Genomic DNA, 27009 nt, shown 5'->3' on the forward strand with positions numbered 1-27009 from the left:
TGAGCCGTGCAGCGACATCCACTCATTACTCTATTTGGTCCTTAGTGTGAGATAAGAAATGTAAACAACACAAACGAACCGCTATGATAAAATAACATCTGCTGTTGTGATGTTTCGTCTCAGCTCAGGTGGGGCTTTTTTTTGTTGTTGTTGTTGTTGTTGTTGCTCTGCAGGTGCACGATAGTTAAGTTCATAATGGGCTCGGTTTCATCCCATGCGTTGACGATCCATCACCATCATTCCACCATCATCGGGTCTGAGAGGTGCCAAATAAGCATCGGTATGAATGTGGGTGAAGTGGGACCTCTCCAGAGGGTAAACTACTGTGGAAAAAAAAAAAGAAAAGAGGAGGATGACATCAGGAACCTCCGGCTCCCAGAGGAGAGGAGCTCTGGAAACATTGAACTTTAACGAGATTACCAACTCGGGGAGGGGTAGGAGAAGGAGACGAAACAGCATGTACCGCTCGGAGCTGGCAGCATGAAATACAGATTTATGAACTCCATTAAACCACATTTCGTTCTCTTTATTGGGCCTGCAGCATTTACCCAATGTGGAAAAAGTTGAGGAGGAAAAAAAAAAAAAAAAAAAATGTCCTCCAGATAAATTACTAACAGCCTGGGCATTTGCTTCCACATAAGGTAGCTGTACAACTCATGAATAGAGACATAAAAGCAACTAGTTACCTTGACTGTTTCACTGTGCTTGGTCGACTGGCGGTTTGTGCAAGCCAAGGTAGAGGAGGCAGTCAGTGTGGTCTTTGGAACAGGTGGCCTTCTCAGACTGGCATTTGTGGTGTGGAGCTGGCATGGGTTAGTAGCCAGACTCTCAATCTGTCCACTTGAAAACTCCCCAGTATTGCTGGAAAGTATTATGGCCCCTGTGGAGGAGATAGCAATTACAATTTCTGATGGGAGAGAGCGAGAGCGCCAGGAGCCACATCCATTCTTGGAATATGATCAGACTTATGCCTGGAACATTTTTACAAAACACCACTACACAAACGTCCTCTTAATACCATCAGTGTGATGCCTCATAGTTTCGGGGGCCTTTTTTTTTTTTTTTAGTGTCTTCCTGTCAGATTGCCAGGGGTGACTTTACATTTAAAGACATCATTAAGCTGTGAATTGTCTTCCCGTATGCCAGTGTTTGATGATCCACGCCGGGGCCTCAGCAGGTACATGGCAGTGATCCACCTCACAAAAAAACCTGCCCCCATTTAAATCCCGCACTGCTGCATTCTGTGACAAATTGGATTTGGAGCGGGCAAAGCCTGCTCCAGCTGGAAAACGCTCACCTTTTGACCTCCTACCTGAACCCTTCCTGCTCCGGTATGTGTGACTAACATGTTCTATGGGAGGCGGGTAACTCGAGAGCCCACATGTTTTGGCTATTGAGTACAGCTGGTGTTTTGCGATTACACTGTTTTCACACATTTGGGCATTTTCAGACGGCGAATCGCTGTGTCGCTGCGTGCAGTTCGCATTTACCCCAAAGAAGGGGGCCACGAGCGGCAGCAGCAGCAGCAGCGAGAAGGTAATCAATTTTCAGGCCACAGATTCAGCTCATCAGTGGCTGTTGCTCCATAAAAACGTTGCCAGATCTCCTCTAAGTAGTAACCGCCCTCCTGTTGGAAGCATTAGAATCTGTAGCTCTGCCTGAGTAATGAATATGTGATCATCACACGCAAAGCACTTCTTCACTGTGTCCCCGCATCCCCCCAAATCCAATGACACCTCTGGCCAAGCTGCTGGGTATAGGAAGCCTCTCCTCTCAGCCCTCTGACGCCTTTTCTTGATGGATCTTCGAGGAAATTTGATTCTCTGTCAGCCGTGTAAGCGCGACGTCACAAAGCCCGTCGAAGCCGGCACGTAGTCAAGGATCAGAGGGAAGAAACAACAACAGCAACGAGTACGTCTGGTGCAGCTCAATGGACTCTGGGGACTAAGAGATGTTGACGGGGATGAAGGTCGCCGCCACCTCAGAGGGAGCGGGCGGCCGCAACGAGCACAAGGTCACGTCTGTCGCTTCGCTTGTGCCGCGGCGGCAGAATGACGGCGCGGAGCGAGCTTCTTGCATGGACGGGTGCTTCACACTTATTGAAAATCAATAACAATCTTTCAGTGGCAGCCGCAGACATATTTGAACAACAGGCTTTACTCAATAGAGTCTGGTTGGATTTTTATGCGGGTTTTCCACTTGTGAGAAATCAAAGGAGGTCAAAGGGTTGTTTATACTTCACAGGTGTTCTGTGGTCTGTAGATAAGAGGACGTATTTCTCATAAATACAGATTATTTACTGAAATCACAATTATATCTTTGATGCTAAACGTTAATGAAGTGAGCGACCAATTACGGACGGGATTCTGAACTTTTCTTTTCAGCCTATTTTTGCTTATTATTGTTTGGTTTTAACAGCCTGCACATTTACTGTACTGAATAATTCCGGTAATAAACCCGATGCAGATGCAAGTTTTCGGCAAGAAACCCTCTGATAAGTCTGTGCACGCTAACTGCCCAGTGGCAAACAGCGGGCAGTCAGAAGTCAGTCATTAATGCTGCCTGTGTGTCTGCCGAATGTGAAAGCGTGCGATTCTAAGCTGATGCATTAGTCAGAGCGACCGTACGAGGTGGAAACAACTGGTAGAGATGTGTTTCAGTCTGAATCCATTGATTTTGGTGTCACGTCCACGATGAGGGGTCATATTTTTTTGCATTTGTTATTTGCAGATTCTTCACTGTAATTAAAATCTGTGATGCTAACACAGTCGAACATTAATGAAGTCAGCAGACGGGATTCTGCCGCTCCACTGATCTTTTTTTATTTTTTATTTTAGCCTATTTTTGCTTATTATTTTGGTTTTAATGGCCTGCACATTTACTGTACTGAATAATTATCAAACCCTGTATTTGCAGCAAGAATCCCTCTGATAAGTCCGAGAGCACGCTAACTACCCAGCACCAAAACCGCGGGCAGTCCAAAAAAAATAAAAAATAAAATAAAAAATCTGGCAGCCGGAGCTAGTCATTAATGCTTCTGTGTCTTGCGAATGTTGGAAGTGTGCAATTTTAACACTGGTACATTACAGAGCTACTGTATTATGAGGTGAAAACATCAAGGCTGTGTCCTCTGGTGGAGTTTTTGTTTCTCTGCTGCTGCTACTAAATCGATGGCTTTCAGAGGCACGACTACAAAGACAGGATACTATGAACGTCCATCCATCATCTATACACTGCTTAATCCTCACTAGGGTCACGGGGGGGCTGGAGTCTATCCCAGCCGACTTAGGGGGAAGGCAGGAGACACCCTGGACAGGTCACCAGTCTATCACAGGGCTACACTTAGAGACAGACAACCAAGCACACTCACATTCACACCTACAGACAATTTAGGATCACCAATTAACTTCAACATGTTTTTGGACTGTGTGGGAGGAAGAACCCGGAGAGAACCCACGCTGCACGGGGAGAACATGCAAACTCCACGCAGGAAGATCCCAGTGCCCCCACCGTGACGCGAACCGGCGACCTTCTTGCTGTGAGGCAACAGTGCTAACCACTGCATCACCCTGCAACCCTACTATGAACGTGTTTAAACATTTACCTGACGCGTCGTATATGGCGCATATTCAAAACAAACCTTTAATAGCTGGTTTCGCCAACAGAAAGCGCATCTCCCGTGAAGCCGAGGACCTTTTCCCCGTAAAGCAGCTAAGCGATGCTGAATGACTGTTGGTACCAAAGCAGTGTTTTTCTTAATGTACAGTTGTGTTGCTTCTATGTTTCTCCTCCTCGCTGTGCGCTGAGGCGAGAGGTAGATTTTCCTTCTTTCCTGCCGAACAACATGGCGCGAATTTGTCTCCTTTGTTTGATGACAGTGCTGAAGGTGAAGATAATGCGGGTTTGTTGTTCTTTTTTTTTTTTCCCGGTGCTGGAACCAGCTCCGTTTGGAGGCTGTGAAGAAAGCAGGAAGCAGAGAAATGCTGCATACAGTAACTCGGTCCCGGCGCTTATTACTGTTGGCTGCGTGTTGTACAATGAGGACAAAGCTCTTCATGTAGTGCAGCCTCTTGTGTGCAGAGTGGGGATGTTTCCACCGAGCTACGTCACCGGCGTCACAGAACAGATCAGATGTTGCAGAACGGAGGCTGAGTGCAGTCAAAGGTTATGCACAAACATTTGTGAGCGACTGCTGTCTCGCTCGCTTCGGTTTTATTTTTTTTTGGCGTCCGGACACTTGAACTCTGTTGTATTCTACACTCACATTCTTCAGTAGTTCCTGCCCTTGACTGGGAATCAAAGACAAAACTCCCGACAAATCCGTTTGTTGTCGGTTGGTATGCGGAACTTTTTTTTTTTTTTTCGGTAATGGAACTGACCTCCTCAATAATTCCCGTCCTTGAAGGTGCAGCAATAGAGCGATCAGGCTGCCTTTATCTGCTACAGTTAGACTATCTTGTCTCGCGCTAATTGAATTCGAAGGTGCGTGAGGTGCAGAAGGGCTCGGCCTCTGGTTTTTCGCGATAAAATTATCCCGGCTCAGCGTTACTGTGGGAGTGGCGGGTTGCACGCTCGCTAAATCATTTTGTTTCACAGTCCACAACATCTGCCTGCCGCTTTGCAAATTCACCGGCACCGAAAAGCAAACGGTGCACATGTGCGGAGATGGCTGCCTGTAATGTACAATTCATGTAAGGAAAATTAAAGCTTGAATTTTTGATGACTCCCCCAGCGAGGCGAGATGCAGACGAAAGCCCTCCGCAACCAGATGGCTCACCCGACTACATGTGTTAGGAGGTGACAGTGTAAATCCTGTGTGCCGAGCGCCTAAGGCTCCACAACAGGGAAATTGCATTCTGATCCAGTCCACTCCTCTGTGTATTAGTGTTATACAACAGACTATTGTGTCTGGCATTTGCATTAGGGCCATGAAATTCAGCCCACTGGCTTTCACTGTGCAGCGCAATGAGACAACAGTAGGAGTTCCTGCTTATCTGCTCCCATGCTACAGCAAGATCACATTTGCACTTGGTCTTCAAAGCAGCTCCACGGTCATTTTCATTGAAATGCATGGCGAGGAAAGAGAAAAAAAAAAAAGGCTACAAGAGAGTCTGTTTACTTTCTTTTTAGTGTGTAGCTGTCGAGATGACTTTTAGGTACCAGAAGACAGAAAATTAGATCAGCCACAGCTACCGCGGCAGGACAATTTGATGGACTCGATATATAATCGCTGACTTTGAGGGAGCGAGCGGCGGGTACAAGGTGGGCTAACGTGCTCGCTATTGTGCGGCTTGTATGTGAACCGGTCCTCTGTGTATCCGTCATTATGGGCAGTGAATCAAGCGAGCGGGGGCTGTTGAGAAGAGGCCCCCTGGGATCGAGGCCTTGTCCTGTCACTACCGGGAGGGACGGACAGATAATAATGGAGACATCATGAGGGCAGGAGATAGGCTTTCCTTTTTCAAAGCGCCAGATAGTGAGAATTCGCAGTGACCCATCACAACAGGCTCGCAGCCATTGATTGGTCCCCGGCCTGTCTTAGAAAGGACAGCTTTAACTGCTCTTGTCGGAGAAAACAGATGCCAGTGCTGTTTGCTTTGAGAGGGAAAAAAAAAAGCTCCTTTATGCTTCTGAAAGGAGACGACTGTCCTATTTTGGTAATACCTGACATCAGCCAGGACACAATGGAGGAGGCTCATGCGGGACCTGCAGTAATTCAGGTTTTCATCTGCGTGACAACAGATGAATTACATTCTGATGCGTTCTGATCACGCACAGGATGAATTATTGTTTATCACATGTAAAAGCATGAAATCAACAGGGCCCCTTACGCAGAGCACTGACAATGATTTCCACACGTTTCCTTTAATATCTTTAGTTAAAACACTTATATGTTGGCATCAAAAGGTGTTTGTTTTTCCCAATATTCCTCCCAGTTTTCAGATGTTCCCTCTGGCGCCGGTCACAGATTTCGTCTGACAGTCCCTTCAAAAGCTCTCAGAGGCACTTCTGGAGACTGGCTCTCAAAGACGCTTCCAAAAAATTAGGTTGAGGAGACGATGATAGCACGGTGCAGCTCTTAAGAAACAGTTTTGCATCAGTATCTCGAGTTTTCCACGGCGTTTTGTAAAGTTAATAGCCTTGACTTTATCAACAGAGGTATTGAGCGCGGTGCAGAGAGTAACATCAACAATCTGCAGTGTTTACTGGCGCAGACCTTCACGTCTCCTTCATAAGTCAGTGCAGCTGACAGTTGTAGAATAACTTTTCCATGTTTCGCTCTCAACAGATTTAGGTAAATCGTTTCACTTTGGGAAACCACACACACACACACACACACACACACACATTCTTTCTCTGCAATGCTGGAATTTGCTTTTGCATTTGTTACCCCCTGCTGGCAAGGACTTTAAAATATAATAGCTCTTAGGAGTGCATTTGGGTTCGCTGTCATATCCAAGCCAATTTAGGCTTCTTTTTGAACAGTTGATGGAGTGCACATTAGAAATGCAGCAGCAGCTGCTGAGTGACCACAACAGTGTGGTATTCATGCAGCGCCAGGACAGGCAGGACAATGGCCTCATCCGGAAATAAGACTCCGAAAATAGTGTTTGGATGTGTTTTATGACGGAAAACGGAGCCTGCCAAATGTCGTGTCAAATGGTTTGTGAAGATTTTCCTGCGCACCAGTTGCATTTGTCTATTTTTCGGGGTCTGTTTGTTCTTTTCGGATGCATCGCCTGTTTCATTTCGAAACCAGTTGCTGGTCCAAAATTGTTGTGATTTACAGGAGAAAAAAAAAACAAGAAGTTCAGCTGCCGTGGCTGTGAAAAACCTCGTGATGCTTCAAGAGCACAACATGTGACATTAGTGAAGTCTCTTTGTTCTCACTGCTGCTGTAGCTTTGTTGTTTTTTTTTCTTCTTCTTTCTTTCAAGTTCATCCTAGCAGCATCAATTACTCAAAGAGCACCTACCCTGACACTGTTATTTCTCCTCTTGACTGCAGAGAAGCCGATGCCGCAGGGTCCCCCAGGTGGTGTTATCGGGATCCTTGGAGGTGTCGTGGCCATCGGACTCATCATTGGCGTGGCTGTTACTGTTTTCATGGTCCATCGGCGGCAGCAGAAGACCCGCACTGAGACAGATAATGACCTGTGAGTACCGAGCCTCTGCCAGAGAATATTGCAGGGGGCTGGACAGGTGGTAAGATTAGGTGTGCACTCTTGTCAGCCCACAAGAGAAAAACACTTTAAAAGGGCCGAAACACTTTGTTTTTTTTTTTACCCCCCCTCAGTTTCAGAAGGGTTAACGCGTTGGGAGACAGAAGAACAGTCGGAGCTGATAATCTCAATTCCTATAGGTCGCTTTATGAAAAATAACTGCACTTGAGCTAAAAAAAAATAAAAAAATCAAGTTTATCTTCATTTACTGTAGCAGATAGAATCGATGATTATCATTAAAGCGGCGGCTATTAAGTGGTTGCTTGATTGTAATGTGTGTCTACTGAGACCGTTTCCCATTAAAACACTATTGTTTTAATCAGGACTGATTGGAGGAGCATGTGCTGCAGACTCTTCTCGGGAGAGGTTCACCTCTGTCGGGTGGTTGTGATATCATCAGGAAGCAAAGTAGATTTTTCTAGGAGATGGTTGAGTATGCAGCAGGTCCCGAGGTCAGGCTGCTTCTAAATTTCCTACTTGGAGGAACAGTTGGGGAGTTATGCAAATACAGTTTTTATTTGAAGGAGCAATTAGCAGAAAGTTGAGTCTGGAAACAAGCAAACCTAAAAATTCCAGGCAGTTTAGCGCGATGCAAATTCAGATATCGATCTATGTCTCTCAAATCTGATGCGGAGGAGGACCTGAGGGTCAAGTATTGCAAAAAGCAAAGCCAGGAGGTCACGTAGACTGAAAAGCTGCAGGTCAGAAAGTGTTTTAGAGCAAAATATGTCTTTTGTTGCATCAATTAAGCCTGCCAAATTGCTATTAAAGACAGATTTAGGCGGCTGGTAACTCTATTTACTCCTGCAACGCCTCCTCAAGCCAACCAGGTAATTTTGTTCTGCCTGCAAACCAAAGGCCATGACAGTTGTGAACGCTGCCAGCTGCTGCCCGTACACAGAGGGGAAAACAGAAGTTGCAGTGGGTGCAGCTGAGACAACAACAAGCAACAGAGCTGCTGAGAGTCTAAAGTATTGTTTCTGCGTTACTCCGAGGCGCTAAAAGTCTCCGCCATCTGCTTAAGTACGATCGTCAGGAAATGTACTTCCAGTCGAGAAGGAAAAAACATGTTTAAGTTGCGTTCTGCTAATTGCCTTTGTTTAAAACACCTGGTCGCGACGGATAGCTCGGCGGTTGCCAGGGTTTCCGCGATGCTCTCGGTTATGCCGGATACACAAAGATGCGAAGCCGCATTCCCATGGGAGCGCCGCCGCTGTGCGCAGGAGCTGGCTATCCTCCTCCCTGGGAATATTACCAAAACAACAGAGGCCGGGGGGTGTGAGGAATCTGGCAGAGGGTGCACATGAGCCTTTAATCAACTGAGATGATGAGATTATAATGCTTATTTTAGAGGTTCCCCCCTCCAGAATCTTCTAACCGATTTGACATCCAGAGCGGTGATGCTAACATTAAGCGGCGACGTGACGCTCTGCCAGGTTTTCTCGATGCTGCTGCTGCTGCTGCTGTGGCGGCGGCGGCGGCGGCTGCAGGTCCAGCTCTGAGGCCACGGAGACCCAGATACCACGCTGGCTCGTTGCTTTTCAGGACAAATGAAGCACACAGACTCTTACCGCTCCCATTGCTTTCTGTCTCTCTCCCCCCCCTCCCTTTGCTAATCTATCTTTCTTTCTCACTCTGATGCCGAAGTAACTGCTCTCTGTTTCCCACTCCACTCCCTCAGCATTGCTGTTGCTGCTGTTGCTGATAGTTGTGTGACACAGGGTCCAGAGAAGCCAGAGTCCCCCACAAGGAAAGTAGAGGCACTTGACCCCAGTCTGTCCCCTGCTGATCCCTGTCCTCCTGGATCCTCTATTCTGTTGCCTGCATGTAATGGTGGCCTGCAAGTGACATACTTGAGCACACCATTGTGAGCGCTGAAAGCAGCCGGACACACAGCGGACTTGATGTGTGGAATACTGTTTGTTTTGATGGCATTTGACAAATTGAGACACTATTTCTATTTTATGCATGACAAAAAAAAAAGCAACAACCCATAATGCAGCTTGATAAACAACCATGAATGAAAATGAAGCTGGATGAAAACAGTGCCAAGACCAATTAAACCTAATCAAAATTCTTAAGATAAAACATCCAGCTCCACTTAGAGTTGATCAGATTCAGGGAGCTTGGACAAAAACAGAATAATGAGTCGAGATTTAACGTACATATCAAAATTGTTCATCGAAAACTCTGAGCTCACAGAGGTTTTTTTGTTTGCTTCACGTAAGCTCAGTAATCATGTGAACAGACCACATTGTCCAACCTCTCTCTCTCTCTCTTTCTTTCTTTCTTTCTCTCTTGCTCCTCCACCTCTTCTGCCCTCCTTGTGTGTGCATGACTTCTCGTCAAATATGCATGACAAGAGTTGTCGTCGTCAGTGCTGTGACTTGTCGTCGTCCCCCCTCTCTTCCCACCGCTAGTTTCTTGGCATGTATTTGCTCGATGTAGTGAAATGTGATGAAAAAAAAAAAAGCTTTAATTGTCCAGATGAAATTATTTTTTTTGTCTACTTTCTTGTCATCAAACATGTTCAGTGTCTTATGAAGGAACTGTTTTTTTGTTGTTGTTGTTGGGGAAATGTCTATTTATGTGAATGCACACAAGCTGCGATGAGAATGTTTTTTATTTCTAATGTCGAAAAACAACCGCGAGAGAGATTCATAGTTTTATATGAGTGTCTGATGTCAGGGTGAAAGGGGAAGCGTTTAGCCAGACTGTTTAATTCTGCATGTTGATGAGCTGTTAATCAAGCCTGGGCATTTGATAACATGCCTGACTGCACCGCCAGTCACGCCTCTGTTTGCCCTTACAAAGCAGCACATGATGTGACTCAAAATTGGTCAATCCTAATAAATCACTGGCCCTTTAGAAGCTGCACTGGCAACAATAGTCAACTGATTATCGAAATAGATGGGCATTGTCAAAGGCGATGTTCACCGAATAATGTGTTCATCGCTCTGTCTTTTTTTTTTTTTCGCTGCCCGACCGTGATGTATGACCTCCAAAATGCTGCCAAATTGTGGCGCCGTGAAAATGACGGTGGCAAAAAAAAAGAGAATAAATTCAGTGTTCGCTGACGTACAGCTGGTGTTGACACAGTTGTAAATACTTTGTGGTATAAATCAGTTTGATGCCAACCTCCTGGCCGCCGCATTTCCAACAAATATCAGAAAAGGATCACATGCAGAATGTAAAATGGAAGGACCATATCACAACATGTTTTTTTTTTTTCTCCTCTCTCTCTCAAGAATTTGTCCACCTTGTGGGGACTGGAAATGTTATTTTGGAGGACATTTACTGATAGACTAAACAGCTATAAAAAAAAATAGATGCTTTTTTTTTTGTTTTTTGTGAAAGAGGACACTGGAAGAAGTAAATTTGTTCTTGTGTTTTTTCACCATTGCTGTGTGAAGACTTCTTTTTTTCTCTCAAATGTGATAAATGTTCATTTGTTGTCGGACACCTTCTTGCTTTAAGCTGTAACCAAAGTAGGATTTTGTCATTTTTCTCTGTTCTTTCTGAGTCATTCAACATTGATTGTTACTGTACTGGGTGTCAATTCAAATCATTATTGTTTATGCGTGGGGAAAAAAAAAAAAAAAAGATAATAATCATGGTGCTTGGTTTCTCTGTACAGAATGTTATACATGCAGTACAAGTGTCAATAACAATCACCTTTATCTCCATGTATTTTGTACAGCGGTGTGTGTATGCTAGCAACAACGCCCGAGGGGGTCGGAAACTCATCGTTTGTGTACGAAGTTAAATGTTCTTAAAAAAAAAAAAAGCCAAACTTTCGTCCAGCAGCAGAATTAGTTTTTGATAAACTTGTCAAAGAACAACACAAAAAAAAGCCATTTCGTTTCATTCTTCTTTTTTTTCATCATTCTTTCTTCTCTTTTGAGAGAAGAAAAAAAAAGCTGAGCTCCGCAGAGTAATTGTTGTCGGCCTTTTGAAAAGATCGGAGCTAGACAAAGCATGAAAGTAATTGCCTCCTAAAGATCAAATCACATTTATCCCGTCTTGCAATTAAAAGTATCATTAGCATTTAAATTGCCAAATAAGATTGTGATCAACAGAAATCAATGAGAGCACCAAGGATCAGCTCCAAACACTTCACGTTGTTTTCCACGAGCGCCGCCGCCGCCGCGGTCATACGGCGGCTCTTTAATCCAAACACTTCTGGGAATGCGACACTTCACTTTCTCTCACATACAGAAAGGAGTATTTTCCAACTGTCACACTGAGGGACATCTTAACTCTGATTATCTGAGCGAGGAAACGGCCTCGCTCGTGCAGAAATTCCTAATAGGAAAGTCACTTTTTTGGGGGGGAAGAGAGTGCATTGTAAAAGTCATTTTCTTTGCTGTAAATCTTCCCTCGCAGATTACTCTTCTCAGTTTAAGGATTAGTTATGTTTTCTCCTCGCTATCCTCCTTAAATCTCCCCTTAAGCTGCCCTGAGCCTTTTCGTAGCCAACGGAGCGAGGAGGAGCAAGGTCTTCAAGGTGGATGTTTGAAGAAGGGAAACAGTGCAAACTCGAATGTAGTTTATGGTTCCCTGCCCAGTGCTTTCTGCTCCCCACAGGCTTGTGGTGCTTGTCAGCTTTCATTAGAGTCTGCATCTCACAGAGCCAACGCCCCCATGCTGCCTTGCATCACGCTCAGCGCCGAGGCAGCCTGTGTGATCACACAGCTGAGATGCACACACGAGGTGGTCAAGCCGAGGAGAACATCCGCGCAGCTGACTAATGACTGACGGAGCCGACATTAGGCCCGAACCGCAGCATTAGTTAAATTAAAATGCATCGGGGGGAGAATTCGGAAGCGGTGAATATTTTATTCGCCATATGGCAACACGTGCAGCATTATGGCAGGAAAGCATCCTCGATAAATATTTAAAGCCACGCCGCCCGTCCGCCCATACGTTAATTCCCCGTTGTTTGGGTTAATGCTGTCGTGCACGTTACATCATTTCATCAGCACATGAGGTAAAAAGCTTCACCTCAGCTGGTCACTCAGACATGTCGCACTGAGAAAAGCTGCACTTATTAATTAATCAGCAGCGTTCGAAAGAAAGAAGACATAAATAAATAAATTTAGGATCAAAGGCTAATCTGATTTAGTTGAAAGCCAGCTGCGCATACGGGAAAAAAAACAGGAGTTATTTTGTGGGAGCTCACTACTGTATGATTGTCAAGAGAAAAACATTCATCTGTGACTCAATAACTGCAGCTGGCAAGTTTTCTTCTCATAAATTCAGAGCAAAAAAAAACTCTAGATGTAGAAGATTCTCAGTTTGCACGTGTTTCTTTCTGTGGCGAGATTCCATATTACATGCTAATCATGCTAATTCTGCACATATTTAGGAAATACAGTCGTGACTCGATAATCTGACTCTTAACAATCAGAAAACGTTGCTATCCGACAGGTTTTTAGGAAAAACTAATGGAACCCATAAAAACAGCCTTAACATACCGACAGCCTTGGATTCTGACTCCGACATGACATTTTATGTCACAAATAATAACGGCGTATTATCTGACTGAACAATCCCACAGATTGGTTACGTTCAGACTGCAGGACTTGATGCTCAATTCAGATTTTTTTGTGAGTTCGTTCACATTTACAATTAAATGCGACTTGTATGTGATCTGCTGTGTGAACTTCATACGACCCAAAAGTGTCCCGCATGCACAGAAGAGGACACGACGACGTCACATGCAGTGAGCATGCTCAGTGTTTACGGAAGTAAAGACGGATGGTAACAGTGGAGCGTATCTGCCACTCCCCCGCCGCCGCCGCTGGTGGAAACAGAACTGTGACCACTAACTAAACGAGCATCAGCAGCCAAGTACTGCCTATGCATCCGGCCACTTCCACCCCGTCGAAGTGGAATTGGCTGGAACGTGCACCAGCGGACCGGTCAGTTAGGCGTGAAATCCAGCGATGCGTAGTGTTCTAACAATACACTAGTTATTATAACAACTATAAACAATAAATATTAACAACAAATGACCCTTCCAGCATCAAGCCCTCCTTGTATCTCGACCTCCGTCTTGACAATCCAACAGCCTTGCTATCCGACATAAAAGAAGATTTTACATTTAGTGTTGGATTATCGAGTCACGACTGTTTAGCAAAATCTGTCGGTGACATTCTGCCCCTGCTGTCACTGGACACCTGTTGGCCTTGAATGCAACGCGTGCAGGAATTATAAAGGTTGATGCAGCCTGAGGAGTGTAATTCTGGCTATTCTCATCAATAATCCTTCTCACCGAGCTAATTGCTGATCTAATAACGTGGCAGCATCATTGAAAAGAAGTCTGATAGAGTGAGACATGCAGACAGGTTTAACAGAAAACAGTGAATGGGACCGTTTAACCCAAACATCTTCGGATCGATCCGGCAGTTTAAAATTGACCAAACTCAACCCGCTGGCGTTGTTCTCACGCAAAGATTTCTGATGAAATGAGAGATTAAAGGACGCCGCTGTAGCTCACCTGGTTGAGCTGGTGTCCCATGTGCAGGGCTACAGTCCTGATGGGGAGGTCGAATCCTGCTCATGGCCCTTTTCCACATGTCCTCCCCACTTTCCTGTCTCTCTGTCTCGCTATTTTATCCAATAAAGGCCAAAAAATAACTTAAAAAGAGAGATTAATATCAACATTTAGCTTCTCCCCTCCGAATAAAGCGGTTTAGGTAATTCTACCAAAACGCTCGGGTTGGGTTTGTTTTGTGGCACATCACGTCACCGTCATAAGTCGTAGAAATGACGCCCAACACTCGCTAGAATAAAGTGGAATCATCCTTTAGAAGATGCTTTATTTGGATTATAGCCCCACAGTTCTGCTCTCACAGGAAATAATGGAAACAAGTGGTGCATAGAGTTGTTTTACTTCATAAACATCTGCAAAAACAAAACATAAAGTAATAAATTATCCACAAAAAAAAGCTTTAAGCTCTCCTTTTTCAAAGTTTCAGAGTCAGGAGTTTCCAACGTCGCTGTTTGTTTGATGTTGCCGTGCGTCGTTGTTTTATTACTTTGTACCTTCCGAGATTAAAAAAAAAAAGTAAATTAAAATTCTGCATACTGAGAACAACAGTATGTTTTAGGACGCAGCTTCAGCGACTGTGCACAGACGTACTGTATGTTTGCATCCACGTGAACAACACACACAGCACTTCATCAAACACTGACGCTACTTTTTTTGCTCTGTTTTCCCGCTAATGTGTAAACAGCAGTGACAGTCAACGCGCTGACCGTCTCCCGAGGCCGACGCTCGGCCGTAACGTGATTACAGACGTCGCTGAATTCAATCAGGGGAGGGGAGAGCTGTAGCCATGGGGTGGTAGTGGTGAGACAAGGGAATTTTCTTCATGTTTGGTTAGATTTAATAAACCCTCTCTGCATACGGGGCCCCGACACTTATTTGAACAGGCAATGAAATGCAATCATCGGAGGTTCTGGGGGGTCAAATGTAAGTTAAGAGAAGCGCAGCCGGGGATGTGAATGCAGATTGCAGCGTCGTAAACATTTCAATCCAATAAATCAGCCACGAGTCACGACGTCGTCTCGCAAATATCGCGTCAAATGTTGGGTGACGCCACATTTCCTTTTTCGTACAATTAGGTCAATGATGTTCATTAGTTCCAACAAACTGGAGAAAAGTCATAATTTGGTGTCTCGGTGTGAGTGTGCACGGGGCAGAGAGAGGCTGCAAATTACATTTTGTGTCATACAGCAAATTATCTTGTCAGCTGTCACTGCTTTTTTTTTTTTTAAGTTCTCACCTGTATCAGAATCCAGTCAATCATAAGCAATGGATTACAATACTTTATAATGAGCGCGCCGCTGTACCTGCCGAATTTTTTTTTCCACGAGGCTCGTAATTATCTGTCTGAGAGAAAATGGATGTTTCTCATCTGGAAGAGGTTATTGTAGAAGAGACGCTGTGCTGCACGCTGCCGCCTTTCTGTACGTGTTTTTTTTTTTTTTTTTTTGCTGCTTTGCCCGCCTGCTCGTGTGCTGCAGGCGGAGGAGTGGTGCCACATGAATCTGGCAGCGGCACGGCAGCCCTGTCTGGAGACAAGGTGATACGGCCCGGAAATAATGAGCGTGAAAGAAAGAGTTAAGAGGTGCACTCATGCACAAATTTTCTGCACATTAAAACGCCGGCATGGCCTTGCGGAAAAGGTCATGTTATTCAATAAGGACGTGAACCAGTGCGAATGGGAGGCGGGAGGAGCTGGAGATAATGCGTGTAGGTACACAGCTCAGTGTCTGTGCTCCACTTCATTATCTTTGATCACTCCTGATATCATGTCAGAAAACAACAGATGACATCTGACTGCCGGCGTGTTTGAGCGAAGGGCTTTGCTTTGCAACGACTCCGTAGCAACAACCCTCCTGCTTCCTTGTCTCTAATAATTATCCAGATGCACTTCAAACTATTTCAACGTCAGGCTTCCAGTTACTGCTGTCTGTCCCGTTCGCTGTTTAATTCTCCTTTTTATTATCATATTAATGACTGTGTGGCCTGGTTGATTTGAACGAGATGGCTGCTCGCTGTAATGGCGGCGCGACAATGAGCAGAGGAGGCCGTCGAGGTTGTCGAGGCTTTGTTCTTCCCCAGGTGTGCCTGACAGAGGGGCGGGACTAGGGGGATGTTAGTACCGGGGATCTGGAGAATAAAAAAAAAAAAAAAGGTGGAGAGCAGAAGCTGCCCGCTGAGCTCTCGGTGTCACAGCGCAGGACGACATGTCAAACAAACAGTCGCCGCACAGTAGGCAGGGTGTTTGTCCACGTGGCACTCTGGATGAGGCTCCATCCACCCTGAGGACTTGACTCACACATGCCCTTCTCCCTGCCCTCCTATACCCCCTCCATTCCCATCTCCTCACCTCAGTGTCCAATTACAGCCCACTCTCATTAGCACAGTGTCTCTCCAGCGAGAGCCTTTGAAAGGGCAGGGATGGCTGCCGCTGCAACAAAGCCACCAACACGAGATCTATCAAAATCCGAGGAAAGAGTGGAAAAAGGCAAGTGCAGGCAGGACTTCTCATTATAGAGTGCTGTAGAAGGTGAGGGACGTAAAGAGTGGCAATCCCTGGCTGTGCTGAGTGTCATGTTATCTTTTCACTCTCTTAACAGGACTGACCTCCCACCCGCCCACAAGCCGGCCCCTCCCCCACCCAAAAAGAAGAACAGCGACATGAAGGGACACTTGACATCTGATGACATCCAGGTGAGAGCCTCCTCCTCCTCCTCCTCCTCCTCCTCCTCATCCCCGTCTCTACTTATTATCTCCTCCTGCGGTGGAAATTCTGAGATTTCCGTCACATTACTGAGTGAAATTAATTCAAAAGTGTGCAAAGTCAAAAGCGGTTTTGTTTTTTTTACTCCCACAGCAGACGGACTTTAAGGTTTAAACTGTGTCTATTATTATTATTATTATGCAGTAAAATGTCAGTTTAGTGGTGTTTTAAAACCATACATGTACTTAATATCTCACTTTACAACTTCACAACAATCCAGTCACAGTACAATTAAGAGAGAGCCTGAATGTGTCATTATAGAATCGCCTCATTTTCCTCTTTTCTGACATAAACGTCCACCTCGTGCTGCAAATCTGAGAAAAAGAAAGAACCTTGCTGCTTGTGCTGAATAATGTGCAGCTCCTGTCATTATATTCAACACATGTATGGTGTTAATTCATTCAGCTCCGTAGATGAGCGGCGACGATTATAAAGTGGCATTCGAGTAAAGTTCAGTTTATCAAACCCAAAGACTCGGTTGCGGTTCAAACCTCGGTCAGATGCCGGCGCCTCCCTGTGTGTGTGTGGAGCTTCCCATGTTCTCTCAGTACTTGCTTGAGTTTCCTTCGGGAGTCTTAAGTCTTCAAAGCACTGCCAGGTTAATTCTCCAAAGTGCCCTTGACCACGGCACCGGATGAAAGCAGGAGCAGGTCCCTGGATCGCTGCTGCTCTAAATACCGGCGATGGCTGGACAGTGGATCTCCCAGACGGGGGATGACTTCAACTTGAAGATGTGTTTTCATCATTTAAAGCAGTCGTTTTATTATCATACAAAGACTAACTATTAGCATTAAGTTGCACCCCACTTGCGCCCCGAATGCAAGAACTGCTGCTCAGTCTTTAGAAACATGCAAACCACATGTTAAACCTGGAGGGGTTCCTTCCTGTCTCCTACAACTGCACTTTACTCTCAGTTACATTTTGAGGGAAATGTGGCCCAATTTTTTTGCATTAAGCATCAAATACGGTTCTAATTAATTCACCTCTTTCTCCTTATCTGTTGCTCCTTTTCAGCCAACCAATCATATATTAGATGGACTAGTCACCCTGGTAACTGAGAAGACGGAGGAGAAGCTTTGATAATATTTTATCCAAGCAGCTTTGGGTGCCAAAAACCCAACCAAGCTTCTAACATTGTGAGAAAGTCCATTTTAACCAAACGCGTGGTCTTTTTTGTAAACCTTCCCGAGTGGGTTTACATGAAAATGAAATTTAAGTCTCCTGCATGGAGGTCCTGCATCAGGCCTATACCACCACCCTGGGTGCAGACTTTGTGGCTCTTTGAAAGCAGAAACCTTCCCTTACTATGTCACACTGTTACCCGGAGAAAATACGTTTCTTTCAGAAATGTACTTGAGAATGCAGTTTAGTTGTATAGGAATGTAATTTTTGGGAGACAGGGTTGCCTGGTGGGTTCAAAGAAGTAGGCCACACTCTCAGCATGTCCCTAAATCCATAATACATCTAATTCTATGCCGGTTTTCAGTGTGTGGCGTGTTGCCGCTGGAAAAGTGACAGAATTGAGCGTAGTCAAAGCAGACTGCATATATATATGGTGGATTTTTTTTTTATACGTGCTGTCAGCTGGAAAAAAGGTGAAAACTAATTCTGGATGGTGAAGCCGTGCCAGTGACACCTCTGCAGACGACAACATATGTTGATTCCCGCGCTGGCGACGAATACACACGAGCAGCGTGCACTGTACTGAATCGATATCTGGTCTTGGTGTGCTCGGCTACAGTTATGAAATTGCGACTAAACCACGAATTGCCTTCGGTCATGAAAATATTTCCGAGCTGCTCACTCGGAATTTGGAACCTCACTTTCCGCGGTCACAGCGATTCTGCATAGCTCCTTGTCGGTGATTGGCTCCTGCTCCGTGTGACCGACGGTACTAATCAGCCGGTGGTCACACAGAACAGAATTCTTTTGTCAAGCTCGCCTGAGAACAAAATCTTTATATTGTATTAGGCTGTTTAAATGGCAGCAAACCTAAAAGCAACTCTGGGTTATTGCAGCGTTGCATCAACCTTTCCAGTGGCACAAAGTCCACTTTAGCAGCTCTCATAAGAACAACTAGTGTTTACACAGGAGCTGCTGCAGACAGAGAGGTCGCACTCGCTTTGCTGAGACCTTCAGTTTTGTCAAGGACTGCAGAGTATCTCCCCAAATTGAGGAGATAAAGTAAGGGGGAGAAAAGGAATTATTAGAATCTGAATAATTGAAGATTTCACCTAACTGTCAAGTTGGCCACCGCGTCCCAGGACTGCTGAGATTTTTAAATCCAACTTTATGATACTCTTCATCGGGCCCAAGGTCAAACTGCTGGACATCTGGGCAGAGGAAGTAATGGAGAGAAGGGAAAGTAATGTGCTCTCCTCCTCTGCACAACTGCTGCAGAGTCCAGCAAAGGCGTCTAAATGCCCGACTGGTGATTAGTAGAAAAGATGAGGCTGTAATAGACACATTACAGGATTTAATGCGCTGGCTTTTATGGCTGCCGTCGCTTTAAAAACCAAAGCTACGCACACTCAGCAAAGTCGCATCTGGGAAAATAAAAGTAATGCAAATATATAAATAAACATATACTACAGCAGCAGGTTTAGGGCGTCATGGGTGGAGCCTGGATGAATAATCAATGATCTCTGAGGCATAAAAACAACAACTGTTAAGCTAGCGGGCACGTGCAGCACAAAATGTATGTAAAAACCGATTATACTAATGGTGTTCATCCCACACTGCAGCACCTTCAACCGTCAGCTGTTTCTACGACAGAGCAGGTCCCAAATGATCCAAGATAAGAATAAGTTGCTGTAATGTTAAATCACAAACCCAGTATCATTAGCTGATCCTTCCTCCTGGACGAGTTCCTGCCCCGAAGCCCGTCCATCACCACACGATCAGCATATCCAACGTAATGCACGGTTGTAATTTTATTTTATTTTATCGACTGCTGCAGATTTGACTTCAAAAGACTTTCTTACTTTTTTTCCCCTGGAGAGTAGCGCCCTATTATTGAAACTGGAAGTGGAGATGGTCGGAGCTTTATTTCAGGCTGAAGAGTCTGGCAGCATCACGGTTTCATCATTGTCCAGTGCACAGAGCGAAACTGGCAACGCTGCCGAAGTGTCAACATCTGCACTGGCTGCTTCGCAAACACTCGGCGTAGAGCTGCCGCGAGGTGAAGTCTGAGAGCCAAGCATCCATCCAGGAGGCTACGTTGTCTTGAAGACATGTTTCCTTCCACCTAATTGCGGCCAGTGAAGTCCGGTGCCTCGGCTTCGATCGCTTAGCCGTTAAAGTCTTCGCCTTTTGATGTGATATGAGTGAAGCAGTTCCTCCCCCCCTCCTCCCGCCATGTTGTCAGGCACTGAGAGGCTATTTCTGAGCATCAATTTGGCAGCCTTTTGATCCCTTAAACTCAGGTGTGGAGGGGAAACTGCATTGTTCACCAACTATTACACAAATCTCATGTTTTTTCATTGATTGTTCTGGACGGCTTTGATTTCTTTCGTTCACTTTTTGTTTCTTTTGGCTCTGGCTAATGCTTAATGAAGGCTTTTTTTTGGAGGAGGGGGGGAACCTTCATTTGTCATTACAATATTAATTAATTGCTTCGTGCCGTGACAGGTCTGCGGAGCCTGTTGCGAGTAGCCCACCTTAAAAACCCTTAAAAGGTGTTTCGGCTGACAGAAATGTCAAACTTTACTTTGTGATTATGACGAAGTTTGACAGATCAATTAGAAGTGCGCCGCGGAGAAAGTCTGAGACCGACAACCTATTGAAAGTGAAAACTATAGAGGAGCACGGTGCCCGCTCTGCTAATACGCTGCTTCCATTATGCCTCGAAAAAAACTAAAAAAAAAAAACTGGTGAAACAGCTGAACCTTGAATTTTAATGTGAGGAACTTGGATATATGGCTCAGACCCCCAACTAATCTGCTCATATGTGAAGTAAAAGTGGTTGCCACCTCGTTTCTTTTTCATATATATATGCAAGAACATTTGTAATTATCTTATAAAAATGTGGTGATGTTTAAAAGGCTCACATCAAATATGGATTTTATTGACATTTATATGAAGCACATTGATGAATGAAAACTATTCATGGCATCATTGCTGAGTCCTCACCTGCACCTGGTCTCATTGTCATTCTGATTCTAATTCTCATTCACAATCTCAATCTTATTCTCATTCTAATTCTAATCATAATTCTAATTGTTATACTCATTCTAATTCTTATGCTTATTCTAATTTTTATTCTCATTCTTATGCATGTTTTTTTTTCTAATTCTCATTTTCTTTCTAATTCTTATTCTCATTCTAATTCTCAATTTTAGTTTTATTCTAATTCTCATTCTAATCATAAGTCTAATTCTCACTCTAATTCTCATTCTTATTGTTATTCTCATTCCAATTCTAATCACAACTCTGCTGTTGTCATCCTAATTCTAATGCTTATTCTTATTCAGTCTTATTCTCATGCTTATTCTAATTCTCATTCTCAAACTTATTCTCATTCTAATTCTAATCATAACTCTGATTGTTATTGTCATTCTAATTCTTCTGCTTATTCACAGTCTTATTCTCAATCCTAGTTGTATTCTCATTTTTATTCTCATTCTCATGCTAATTCTAATTCTCAATCTTGTTCTCATTCCAATTCTAATCATAACTCTGTTATTGGCATTCTAATTATTCTGCTTATTCACAGTGTTATTCTCAATCCTAGTTGTATTCTCATTTTATTCTCATTCTCATGCTAGTTATCAATCTTATTCTGAACTTTATTCTCATGCGTACTTGTATTCTCATTCTAATTCTCATGCTTTTGCCAATTCTCAGTTTTATTCTCATTCTACTTTTAATTCCTACTCTCATTCTCATTCTACTCTCCCTGAACCCAGATGACCCCCAAATTTCCAGCTGAATTTTCCTTAAACAGTCTTATATCTTCACTAACAGATTTCGCTGTTTTACACACATTTATACAAAACACAACGTCTACTGCCTCCGTCATGAAATTCAGGTTACCCTGATTGAAGCAATTAAATAATCTGCCAGTTTTATGCTGCTTTGTATTTATATCGACATCTTTCTGCATCGTCTTCAACCCTTTTAATATCTTATAAAGATGAGATAAGGCAACATTGATTTGAATTTACAGAGTCCAGGCCTCCTGTTTTTTGTAATATTCAACACTTTGAAAAAAAGTTCTTCCTAGAATATTAGCCCGTAACCACATTGCTACGTCTTTTCGCACAAAGAAAATAAAACCTGACAGTTTATTTCAAATGCGTTTTTGAGGTTTTAACATTCCTGCAGCTCTCTACAGTCCAGTTTTTTATTTTTTTTAATCCTCAAACACAGAATAGATATCCGTCTGCAATGTGATCATCACAAGTGAAAGTTGTAGCAAATGCAATTTCAAAGCATCTCTGCTGTGGCACAAGTCCAAATTTAAACACTTCAGTCAGCAGTATCAAACCGTATAAAAGAAACCTGCAGAGGAAAAACAGAAAGAAAAAAAAAGAAAGAGGGATTTTAATTCAAGACAGGCGGCCTTGTTTGTAAAGTGGTTGGAAATAGTTCATATTTTCAAGTGTTGTTGTTATGGCGCGATAAGGATGTGAGATTTGCTCCATTCATGTGCTGATAAACTGCTTTTGTGAAGCAGTAATTAATCTAAACCGTCTGTTTTCTGATTTCACGTCACCTCAGCGTGCGATGCGATTCGGCGGCGGCGACGAGGTGCGGCTGGCCCCTGCAGCTTTACAGTTGCTTTAACACTTGAGCCGTTTCAGGAGTTTGCATCATGCGCCCGTGTGATATGGAAGTGATTAATTTGACAAAACAACTTTGATGCACATATAGAGTTCAGCAGAGCAGCTGAAGTTCAGTCTGCTGTCGAGCCGCATCCTCTGCCAGATTTGAGATTAATGCCGCCGGTTTCTGCTCATTACCACGGAAAAACAAATGTGAGCAAATGAAGTCAGAAGCTGTCAACATAATGTTCTGCCGCTGACATGTTGTTGCTTTGAACTAATGTGTGTGCAACAAAAGGTAGCGGCTCTCCACCGTAGACTAATTGCAAAGCGAACCACGGCGAGGACTCCGGTCTAACCTGCCTTATTTTTTGTTGTTGTTGTTTCGGAGCTTGTTATGAATGTTGCTGAGCTCTCGGTGTTTCCTGTAGGTGGTTCATCTCGACAAGGAGGAGGAAATGCAGAAGCTTCCTCTCCAGCCTCCTTATTACGACATGGCGCCCTCCGAGTCGACCCCCTTCACCGATAAGCCGGTGAGTACTGAAGCAGGTTCTCTGCGAAGCGGCGAAACTTTTTCTGCTCGGAGAATCGATTCTATAAAGACACTGAGGTTCTGTCGTGGTTTTTTTTTTTTTGGGGTGTTAAAAGTAGAAGGTGACCAGTAAATCCACTGACTAAGCCCCTTATCTCATCATCTACATCAGCTCCTCTCATCTTGTATGTAAACCCGGGCCGGCCCCTCTCCGCCTCGGTGGAGTATTCTGACCCCAGCACTCCCCCGCTCGCTCTGCCCTCCGCCTCACCTCCCCCTCCACTCCCTCTAATCCACCGTAATTACTCGCGGGTTCGCCTGGCAACCGTGTGCGGATAGATTGCAGTGTGATGCTCTACAGTACATCATCGCCCCCTGAGTGTTAACTGTTGGCTATGAAGTGTTTGCCTTTGCTGTGTCAGATGCCTCTTCTGACTGTGGTGAACCTCCCTCAGTGGCACAGATGCTCGAGAGTGTCGGAGGGGAGAGAGGGGGAGGCGGCGGTGGTGGTGGGGGAGTTTATTTGCTTTGGCTGGAGTTTCTGTCTTTGAGCGAAAGAATAAAACTCGGCGGAACTTTTTACACAATGTGTGCGGGAAAACAAAACCCTTTCTGCTGTGTCTCTGGTAAAAGCTAACGGGACACTGTTTCCTCTAAATTAGTGTTGCTAATTTTACCTGCGGCACTAATGAAGGTGAGACACGTCGCCGGTAGCAAATAAACATCAGCCGTCGGTGCGGACGGGGAAGTGCTCATGTGCAGAACCTGATGGTGTCGGGCACGTGGGTGAAAAATCTCATCATCAACTCAACTTGTATTACAGTTCAATGCTAATTGAACTTAATACCTGTTGTTTACAAATCCAAACACTATTTCTGAAGTTAGAATCATTCGTTAAAGTCTTAAAGGATAAGTCTGGTTGTTTTCTGTAGTTTTTTCGTACCACAGATGCGGTAAATCTTCCTCCTGTGTGTCCCTTGTTGCTAATTTAACCCCTAAAAATGAATCTCTGCATCTTAAAGTTGCATATTTCTATAAAAACAACCCCTCTCTACCTTAAAACATCTACGGAGTCCCTGCCTCTGTCTGTCTTCAGCAATACAAGCCACAATCTAAAGACTGACAGCTCTTCTGTTTGTTATAGATGTGGTCTGAATTCATGTTTTTGTCGTTTCCACACCACAGTTTCTTTGTGGAAAACACTTGGCCGTGTTATTATGCTGATGATGTATCTTCCTCGCTCTTAAAAAACACCATATGGACATGTTACCGAGGTCAAAACCTCTGCTGGGATGAAACTAAAGGCCGCGAAGAATAAAGAAACGAGTGAAACCACATGACTGAGCGTCGCCACAGCGCTGAGTAGCATGTTCCCTTATTACCATAAACATGAGCTGTTTGCATTGTTTATCTTAAATCCAGCTTTTGAAGACACTCTGCAGAGCTCCAGATGTGTATGAATACACTCCTGGTGTGTCTGAAGATATATATTCTTAAAGACAGAAACACCTTTTTTCATTATAAAGTTTCACCACCTGGTTGGAAAATGACATTCACACCTCCTCCCTCGCTGAAACATCCAGAATCAATGAATATGCAATTGTGTCCCAGTTTATTATTTAAATCCAATGTATGTGCATGGTGGAGGTTTCCACATCGCACTTGTTTAAACCAGGATTACGTTCTAAACTAGTTCCGACTTGCAGGTACAAAACTTTCAGCGAACAAGTCTAAAAAAACAACATTCCAGCGTGAAAACTCTGAATATACATCATCCCGTCAGGTCAAACTAATCACAATAGATTTTTGAGTGAAGGGGGACTTTTAAATCTGCGCCGTTGTTGCCTGGATGTGCTGAGAGACGCCGGCAAGGTCAGGAACTCGGGAAAGGTCACGACAAGAAAATTACAGAAAAGCCAGCCTTATCCTTTAATCCCGTCAAACTTTTTCTTTTTCTCAACTTCAGCAAAGTAAATTTTGCATTAGAACAAGTGATCCGAATAGATACTTTAATTTATTTTAAAGCCTGTGGCGGCGGCGGCGGCGGCGCAGGTTTTTTTGATTCTGTCTTTGGTGTATAAGAACAGAACTGTATATTTCATGTTTCTCTCCAAAAAGGTGTCTTTCGAATAACTTTACAATAATTGTGTTTAACGAAACGGACGGAAAGCTGATGTTGTGTTTTATGTTTGCTGATGACTGTTTTGAGCTTGTTAAAGCCGCGCCGCGGTGTTTCAAATGACTCATATTTCTCATCGAACTTTTGCAGGTGTAACTCAATTACCGTCATTCTTTTCCCCGGGCGAATTGATTCAGATATTCTGTGGTAGTTTATTCAAGGATATTAAACTATCATCTTTAATTCTATGCTCAATGGGACCGGATCTTTAATTTTGATAATCCTTGGACAACCGAGGATAGATTTTTTTCCTTAGATTCATTTCTTATCTCTCATAACATTCCACTTAAATTGAAGTTTAGGGGCTGCTCTTAAGATGAATAGAGTATCACTGAGGTTTTCAAAACACTATTTGTGGGAGACATGCATTGACTGCTGAGCGTCGAGTGTTACTAATGATGATTCTCTAGGGGCAAAACACTATCTGCCAATTTTGAATGCGATGTGGCTGTAATTTTCCCCCTGATTGCACTCCGGTCATGACAAATATTCCAGATATTTAAATATCCACTGAGTGCGAGCGGTGGGGGGAAACGCGCGACGGCGGAGAGAGATTGCAAAGCAGATTTGAATTATTAACAGGAAATTCTGCAAAAAAGCTTCAATCATTTCTATGTAATCCTTTCTCAGATGGAAATAAGGTACACCGATGCAACGGCGGAGGGACAACAGGTGTCATCCCGTTGCATTTCTCATCCGCAAAACCCTCCGCCAATCCCGGCATGTGGGATGGCTCGGCTTTGTTACCACGTCATCAATGTTTTCTGTTCCATTAATGTCATTAAAGCAGTCTCTTGTCTCTTGTCTTTCTCGTATAATCTTTACAAATCAGCAAAAATGGACTCTGGAGTTTTTACACTTTGAAACCTAATCGGCAAAAATAGAAGATGTGTCCATTATCTTTCGATTCCTGCCACTGGTAATTCTAGGTTGTTGGTAATACAAACATCGGTTCAGTCCCATTTCCATTTATATTCCTCTGTGCCGGGATAACCAATTTGTTTTGCTTTTCGTAAAAAAAAAAAAATTGCATGTTATTCAGTGTCCTGTCTCTGGTCGAAACAAAAGAAATTCCAAACAGCATTACTGTTCTGAAGCTAAAAATGAAGTTTTAATGCCGTTGATGAGAAAACGTGACACGGAAATCAAAACCTCATTTGTTTTTCATGTTGTGTTGTTGTGTTTCTTGTCGGCTTTTTTTTTCACGCTGCTCTCCGGCATCAAATACATCCAAATGTATTTTCACACGGTTGCTGTGTGAACTTGTCTTGCGTCTGAATTCATAACATCTCAAATTATTCTCCTCTCAGCCATTCGGAGCCTCCTTTCTGAAGACGTCAATCTGTGTTTTTTTTCTTTTTTGGAATTGGATAAACAGCGCTGAAAGCTTTCATTGTCATTTATTGATTATCCCATTAAGGACATTTACTCAATCATCCACTTGGCCAATTGCTCATCGAGTCAATCAGCCCGTCAATCATTTGGACTTGTTTTTGTGCTCCGTGGTCAGACGCTGGTTGAATGAAGGTCTTTGTCTGTGTTTACATGCACACTGATATTCCAGTATTGAGGAAACCACACCGACATCATCTCTATTAACGTGCTTCTGGGCCGCTCGGTGACTCTGCGGCTGCATACGTCCTTGCAGCTTTAAAAGATCGCTTGGACGTGCATTCGCCACAATCCATGTGTCGAGTGTTTGTTTCTGTTTAAATCCAGTTTTCGTGCCGAATGTTGCATCACTTCTGAGAAATGCACACAAACATCTGTGACCGAAATCTTCTTTTCCTTCGGTTGCACAAGCAAACACTCGAATTAAAGCTATTCCATGAATCCAAACAATACACTAATGTCATTACGTGCATAGTAAACACAGGCCGACTCCTTCTCCATCTCCAGCCTTTTATTTATTGCTCAATATCGATTTCTGTCTGTTATGAATTTCTTTGTCCGTCTTGTTGTTTTTTTGTTTTGTTTTGTTCGCTTGTCACATTC

At 43.9% G+C, this 27009-nt stretch overlaps 1 protein-coding gene across 1 annotated transcript in view; it reads left to right on the forward strand.

Annotated features, from left to right (window-relative positions):
* Window positions 1–1139: 1139 nt before the first annotated feature.
* LOC103372558 (uncharacterized) overlaps window positions 1140–27009 on the forward strand; it is a 47664-nt gene continuing 21794 nt past the window's right edge. Inside the window, exons 1-6 of the mRNA XM_008302226.1 lie at window positions 1140–1177; window positions 1451–1536; window positions 7008–7155; window positions 8903–8998; window positions 16375–16468; window positions 22735–22836. Of these exons, the coding sequence (XP_008300448.1) occupies window positions 1140–1177; window positions 1451–1536; window positions 7008–7155; window positions 8903–8998; window positions 16375–16468; window positions 22735–22836 (564 nt within the window). The remainder of the gene's footprint in view (window positions 1178–1450; window positions 1537–7007; window positions 7156–8902; window positions 8999–16374; window positions 16469–22734; window positions 22837–27009) is intronic.

The sequence above is a fragment of the Stegastes partitus genome, unplaced genomic scaffold (assembly GCF_000690725.1).
Source record: "Stegastes partitus isolate 25-593 unplaced genomic scaffold, Stegastes_partitus-1.0.2 Scaffold1779, whole genome shotgun sequence".
Classification (NCBI taxonomy): Eukaryota; Metazoa; Chordata; class Actinopteri; family Pomacentridae; genus Stegastes; species Stegastes partitus.